This window comes from Alligator sinensis, unplaced genomic scaffold, assembly GCF_000455745.1.
Source record: "Alligator sinensis unplaced genomic scaffold, ASM45574v1 scaffold696_3, whole genome shotgun sequence".
Classification (NCBI taxonomy): domain Eukaryota; kingdom Metazoa; phylum Chordata; order Crocodylia; family Alligatoridae; genus Alligator; species Alligator sinensis.
Genome location: NW_005842505.1, coordinates 1 through 7375, shown reverse-complemented (window position 1 = coordinate 7375; position 7375 = coordinate 1). Strand labels below are relative to the sequence as shown.

The 7375-nt window shown below is 44.3% G+C and overlaps 1 protein-coding gene across 1 annotated transcript in view; it reads right to left on the bottom strand.

Moving 5' to 3' along the window:
- LOC102383727 (inositol 1,4,5-trisphosphate receptor type 2-like) overlaps nucleotides 1-4780 on the bottom strand; it is a gene marked incomplete at its 5' end in the record, with an annotated part of 223793 nt that extends 219013 nt beyond the window's left edge. Inside the window, 1 exon segment of the mRNA XM_014523564.2 lies at nucleotides 4631-4780. Within this exon segment, the coding sequence (XP_014379050.2) occupies nucleotides 4631-4780 (150 nt within the window).
- Between the last annotated feature and the right edge of the window lie 2595 nt (nucleotides 4781-7375).

The window sequence follows — 7375 nt, the reverse complement described above, 5'->3', positions numbered from 1 at the left end:
TGGAGCAGGCCCAGGCAGCCCCATGCAGGCTAGAAGCGGCTGCAGCACTGGCTGCAGGACAAGGGAGGGGCTGCTTCCCCCCACCCCCGCGCTCAGCTTTTTCCCAGGCCACATTTCCCCAGACTCCTTCCCTTCCCTCCCCATTCCCCGCCCTTACCTGCAGTTCCAGCACGGGGCAGCCATGTGGTCCCAGACCAGAAGCCCCAGCTGGGGCTCCCAGCTGGGGGGAGGGCCCGGGGGGCCCTGCTGTTGTGGGAGCCCGACAGGCTTCCTCTGGGTCCTACTGCCCTTGGTTCCTGTCATTTTGCATTTCCCATTTCATTTTGACAGGACAGATAAATATTAATTTTATAAAATTTTTAGGAGCCCCGTGGGCCGGACAGAATGGCCTCACGGGCCGCATCTGGCCTGCGGGCCGTATTTTGCCCACCCTTGAGATAGATTCCCCTCCCCCCTGGAACTAACAGTGAACTTCTGTTTAGTCTGGGGGCTCATTTGCAACTCATAATGCTTCCTGCAAAGCAGTGTCAGTCACATCGGGGAGCTGCACTTCTGCCTGTGCCCTCAGTAGACAGAAAAGCATCAGTTACTATGTCATAAAACTGAGAAAATAAGCCCACTGGTTTCAGCAGAGGTGTGACATTTCTCCAACAACAATTGTGGAGATAAATAAAGATTCAGTTATGAATCAAAACTTTTGAAAAGTTCACAGAACTAAAAACCTCTTGATGTTCTTCTGCCTCTAATTAATCCACATGCTGATTTCTGCTGGAACCAGTAGCTCTGAGGCTTCATGTTGGCAATCCCAGCGGGAAAACAGGGCTGTACAGTGCTGGCATGGTGAATTAAAAAACTTTGAAAACTAAACTGCAAATTGCTCTTAAGATTCATTCCTCACTTGTCCGAAAAGCAGAAAATCATGTTGGGGGCAAGGGGCATGGGACTCCACCCCCTCCCAATATGTCTGAAAAACCCACTGCCCTGTAACATAATTTCATAGATTTCATAGACATTAGGGCTGGAAGGGACCTCGGAAGATCATCGAGTCCAGCCCCCTGCCCAAAGGGCAGGAAGTCAGCTGGGGTCATAGGATCCCAGCAAGATAAGCATCCAGTTTCATCTTGAAGGTGTTCAATGTAGGCGCTTGAACCACCTCCGGTGGCAGACTGTTCCAGACCTTGGGGGCTCGGACAGTAAAGAAATTCTTCCTTATGTACAGCCTGAAACGCTCTTGTAGTAGTTTATGACCGTTCGACCTAGTCGTCATCCCTAGGGGCGCTCTGGTGAACAAACGTTCCCCCAGATACTGGTGGTCACCCCTGATAAACTTATAGGTGGCCATCAGATCACCCCTGAGCCTGCGCTTTTCCAGGCTAAAGAGTCCCAGGGCTCTCAGCCTGTCATCGTAGGGTCTGCTTCCCTGACCTCTGATCATGCGCGTGACTCTTCTCTGGACTCTCTCAAGCTTCTCCACATCCTTTTTGAATTGTGGAGCCCAAAACTGGACACAGTACTCCAGCTGCGGCCTCACCAAGGCCGAGTACAAGGGGAGAATGACGTCTCGGGATTTGCTTGAGAAGCATCTATGGATGCAAACCAGCGTTTTGGTCGCTTTACTAGCAGCATAATGATGGCCCTTCCTTCCCTGCTTTTTTCCCTGCTTTTATCCCTTTGCCCTTTGGGAAAGACAAAGATGTTTTCCAACAGAAGGAAAAACCTGAAATGCATGAAATGAAGCTAAGGATTGAGAAAGCGGTGTTTAAAAAACCCTTAAGAGGCTTTGGGACCCAAATTCACATGAATAATGCTTTAGATATTCAGCAAAGAAAGCCAGCAGTGACTTTGCAGCTGTCAGATTCCAGCTCCTTCTTTAATCCTTTTCAGAATGCAATTGATGGTTTACAGAATGGGCCACATGCAGATGAGGGAAGCATCTTGCTAAACTGCACCCACCTTATCTGGTACACAATCCTCCCCCCTCAAGTGAAAAGAAAAGGAGGTTGATAGAAGTCATTAATATAAAAATGAGGCAAACCAATCTGTCTTTTTTTTTCTAAGGGCAGATGCATTTGGCAAACAGTGTCACCAACAGCATTCCTAGCATCTACATTGTGACGTACTTCAGTGATGAAGATGTGTTGCACTTAAGGACTAAGTATTTCTTTAGTGGATCTTGAAACTGATAAAATTGGTAACTATCTCAAAATCCAGCCTAAGGATAACTCTGTCCATCTTCAACCTTAGTGCTCTCTAATAACAGACACAAAGCTCTCAGACTCACCACTGACAGCCATTCCATAGCAGCTAAAAGAAAAGCATTTTCTCCCCAATAGCATCTCTTTTAGCTCACTGGAACACAGAGAATCAAAGAGATCTTTTTCTAAATGCTTAGAAAGATATTGTAACATCCTTTCATGAAGTTAACAGGATCCTATTAATTCTCATAGCGCCATAAAGCTGATGTATTTACAACATGTGGACTCTGCCTTGCCCCCCACCCCAAAAAAAAACAAACCCCAGACCTGAATACACTCAATAATCTAGAAGATCTGGCTACCCAGAGGGCTTGGCTGAAGAGTGGAACAGAAGGAGAGCTCTTCTGACATGTTCTTTTAGCTGAGGGGAAAAAGAAAAGGAGCTGCTAACTGGGCTATGAAAGTAACTAATTAGACAGCTACCCAGAGGGCTTTGCAGGACAGCAAAATAAAAGTGCACTCTTGCCATTCTTATTCAGAAAAAGCAGCACATAAAAAAACAGTTGGTAGACCAGGCATCATACTGCATTAATAACACACTCACTATTCACCTCCATAAACCTGGAGTCTAATTTTCTCTTATTAGAAGGCAAGGGAAAAATGAGCTTCGTCACAAGCATCAGGATACCTCTATAGCATTTGGCACCATTCAACCTGATTGGTGGTCTCCTCCACTGAAGCATCTCTGGATCAGTGAAGCAAAACTGCATAAGGAAGTGCCTTTCTGTGTATGTCTCAGATACCCAAAGGCAATGAAAATGGCCCTATTACAGAACTAATGCAAAGGGAGGTTTGTAGGTGCTGCTATTAGACGGTCATTACTGTGCCATGTCAAACAAGGGCAACCCTTCTATGGGAAAGGGATTAAACAAGAGAAAATGCTGCTGGCCATAAAACTATTAAGTTAAAACCAAGAATCCCCACTCCAACTAGGATTCTGATCTTTTTCTCTAGTGAGCCTAAATTGCCCAGAAGGGCCTCCACTGCAGGAAACAGCTACAGAAGCAAAACAGCAGCAGTATAGGGTTTGAAGAGGTCTCATTACTGATGAAAATGGCTTTCACCAAAAGAGAGAAGAGCACAGCCATTCTTGAATTAGCCTGCTCCCTGAAACAAGGGGGAAGGGGGGGAAGCATTTCTATTTTTCTATTTCACAAAGAAATGAACAGGACCAGCACCTACAGAACTGCACAGATATCTGAACTTACTTTTCTTTGGGCTATAAATCATCAAACTAAAGGAATGTGCTATTTTCTTCTGATAGGTTTCAAAGAAACTGTTATGATACACTACCACTTTGTTATAAATGCCCACAGCAGAATTTAATTGAGGTCCTTTCCCTTTCTTTCTCTTTTTTAATTTAAACAAAAGTAAAAATACGAGTGAGAACTTAGTGCTCATAAAATTTAAGGAAGTATGTATGAGACAAAGCCAAGAATCCAGTACAAAGAGACATTCCAACAGTGTAGCAACTCCCAACTCCAAACCATTGCTCAGGATCAAAAACTGAATCCAGCACCTTCAGTATTAAAAACCTGCTAGTCTGTCACCTGAATTAAACTCTATTAGCTAGAATTAGTAGGAGGCTGTTTATTCCTTTGTGAAAGAGTTTCAGAAAAGGGATGCTCAACATAACTATCACCACTAGGTAACATAAAATTCCCTCTTGTCTCTGTTAGGGCATCATAATCTTCCCAAATCTGCAAAACACCGCTAATATTCTATCTTCCAAATTTCTCATGAGCAGAGGACATCAGTCATGACAATCTAGGATATAGTTAAAAGTCAGTCCAAGTGACACCAAGAAATTCATTTGGGCAAGGCACAAGGAAACAAATGTCCAGCAATGACATCACGAAGCCTGATCACGCAGACTCTTTAATGAAGAAAAAATTATGAACCTAAAAAGGACAGTGTTATGGATAGCTGCTGTATCGAAATCTGAATGTGAGAGAGGTTAGGAGTGATGGCAGTAGAATGAGTCAGCCAATAAGAACCAAGATGGTAAGAAAAAAGAAACATTAGAAATAGATATAATCTCTTGACCTATGAGCCACACTGTGAGGAAGGAGTGCAGACATATAGTAATTATTAATTAAATTTTGCAGAGATGAACAGTTTCTCAAACACACAATATATCCAAATGATATATTTTTCTTCTGAGAAGGATGGTGGTGCTAGAAATATGCAGGTTAAATTATGAGGCAAATGTGACAGGAATTATGAACTATTAAATAAGACTCAATTTGTTTCATTCTCTCTTGCATCTGAAAAAAATGGTTAATAAAACATATGACGTTCAAGCAGAGAAGTTATTGCCAATTCAGCTGTCATAAATGTGCATACTGTAATATTTAATACCTCATAAAACTTACCCTTGCCATATCAACAAGAAAGTTCTCAAATAATTTCCAAATGTGGTTACTGGCATAAATTTCCTTCATTTCCACCTCAGTGTCCACGTAACAGTGATTAACAAAGTTCACGTATGCAATTTTCACCTGCAACAGCAGCAAGTATAAAAACTGTGTAAAAATGGAATAAGGAAAGCGCTCTTACATCCACAAAAGGCACTGAGCAAGCACAATGATTCTACCAATATTAAGAAACAGTAACAGCAATAACAATATTTGTGTTTTAGCCTCCGAACATTACAACAGAAGAGGGAGCTTTTTCTCTAGTTGTAGGGCAATTTTGAAAGAAATAACCCTCAGGTACAAAATGCAAGAGACCTGTTAATGTCCTGAACAAATATCTATGTGGAAAGGATTGAGATGTGCAAACAGATTATTTCCCTATATAGTAGCATTTTAAAAACCACTAAAAAAAAACATTAATATTACAAAGGTCAGGGACTCAAAAATTAGCCAATGCCAGAATTAAGGTTGCCTGAGCAACTGTAATTCAGCTCCCTTGTGCATATGCATTACGGCAGCCCTGCCAAATATCACATATGAAGTCTGTAGCAGTTCGAACTACTATCCAGTTCTCCAGAGTCCTAGATCAATACCTGAAAACAAAAGGCAGAATAGTGTCTTGGTACTAGCGCCTTGTGAACTAGCACATGAAGCCCCAGAGTGCCCCTATCTCATAGGCCTTCAGTGCTATGGACTGCAATAGGAGTAGCCAAATCAGAGACCATTTCCCTAATTCTGGGTGACAGATAAAGCAAGAGGCAAATGGGAAGGGTGCTTCACATTAGAGCAGCTAATAGCTGTAAAAACTAGTAGAAATTAGTCCCATTTTGTACCATATCTGTTCGGAGACATTGCAGGCATAAGGCCCCATACTCTAGTCTGCCACAAGTGGCTTTGTTCAACCTCACCGTTACTCCATTTGTGATTTGGGGGGGAAAGCGAAATGCTATTTGCCCGGTTGCTAAGGCTTAATAAAAAGGGGTGTAAAATACACAGGGATAAAAATATAATTTGGTAAAAGACTTAAGACTGGAAGTCAGGATCTCTTCCTGACGCTCAGTACATCTTCCCTAGGCCCAAGGTAAGATGCCAGCTGCTGCTACACCTGTTTCATAATCCTCCCAAGTGGAACTCTGCTCTGTATCTGGGACGCTCTCACAGCAGTTGACATATCAAGGATCTATGCCATAATGAAGCATGCACAGTGACGATGTAATGTTACTGCCAAAGTCCCTGAAAAAAATTTACAGATACTTGCAAATCATGATTTTTTCTGAGGTTTAGGATGCTAAAATAGGAACAGAAAAAATATATACACTTTTTTGACCATATGGTAACTGTCTGCCACATTCAAGCTCCTGGTCCAAACTCTGGTTGGGATTTTCAAAGAAATGACTGGAAAAAGGTAACATTGGAAAAACTACCTCTTTTCTTACAGACCTTTGGGCCATTTTTGCCAAAGCCTTCTAAATATTGTAGCCTGAGGTACAGAAAAAGGTTGGAAAAATGTATTCTCTTTGACAAGTTTTGTCAAACATAACACCAACTGAAAACAGGGGGCATTAATGGAAATACCAGGCATTCTTAATGACTGAGTTCCTCCTGTAAAGACAAGTAGGAATTCAAATTTTAGGGAGATTAACCAAAATAACCTAGAACTTCAGTCTCTATGAAAGCTTCAGAAAAGGAGGCTTTACACAGCCATTAAGCAGAAGATAAAGGCTGCTTTTTGCTACCTTCCCTGTTTTCCCTTTCTAGCTATTTTTTTTCTGGGGCCTCCTCTAATAGTCACTTTCCCTTGACAATCAGAACACAAAATAGGGTGCGTGTAGAAATGTGGGGAGGCTGCTCTGACATGCTGTAATTACAGCACGTCGGAGCAGACTCTATTAATAGAGTCTGCAGGAACATGCTAAATAGCATGCTCCATCAGCCTCCATGGCGTGTGTATTCCATGAGCCCGCACTTCAAAATGGTGGCAGGGGTGTTTAAATTAAAGCTCATCAAACAACTTTAATTAAAACAACCCCACCACCATTTTGAAGCATTCCTTCTGGGGTGGGGGGCAGGCCCTGGCAAGCTGCTGAATATGATTGGGGAGGGGTTTAAACCCCCACCCTGGCCTGCAAGGACCCCAGCCAGGGTATGCCTGGAGGGAGAAGGGGGAAGCAGCCCTTGTCAGGTTTATCCCAAAGGGGAAGGGCCAGACACTGGCCAGGGCAGTGCCTTACATGAAGTGGGGCAGGGAGGGGGATTAAACTTCCCCTCCCCTCTCAGGCATGGGCACAGGTACCTCTGCCAGTCTACCCAGCTTTCTGCCCCGCTGGCCACTTGTGCAGCAGCCTCGCCTGGGGCTGAGGCTGGGGCTGGGGCTGAGCTGGACTGGGCCACAGGCACTGCTGAGGATGGACATGGAGGGGAAGGCCCAAGCTGGGCCACAGGAGTAGGGCCCTTCCCAGCCAGCTGCAGTTTGGGTTAGGGCCCTACCCCCATGGCCCAGCCTAGCTTGGCACCCCCGCGCCCGCCCTCAGCAATACCTGCAGCTGCCCTGCTCAGCCTCGGGTGAGGAAGGCACATAGCGGGGTTGGCCTGGGCCAGGCTGAGGGAGCAGGGTCTTTCCCAGCTGGCTGCAGTTTTGTGACAGCCCAGCCCAGCACGCAGAGGTGTCAACTGACCAGGCAGTGGCATGGAGGTGACACTGCT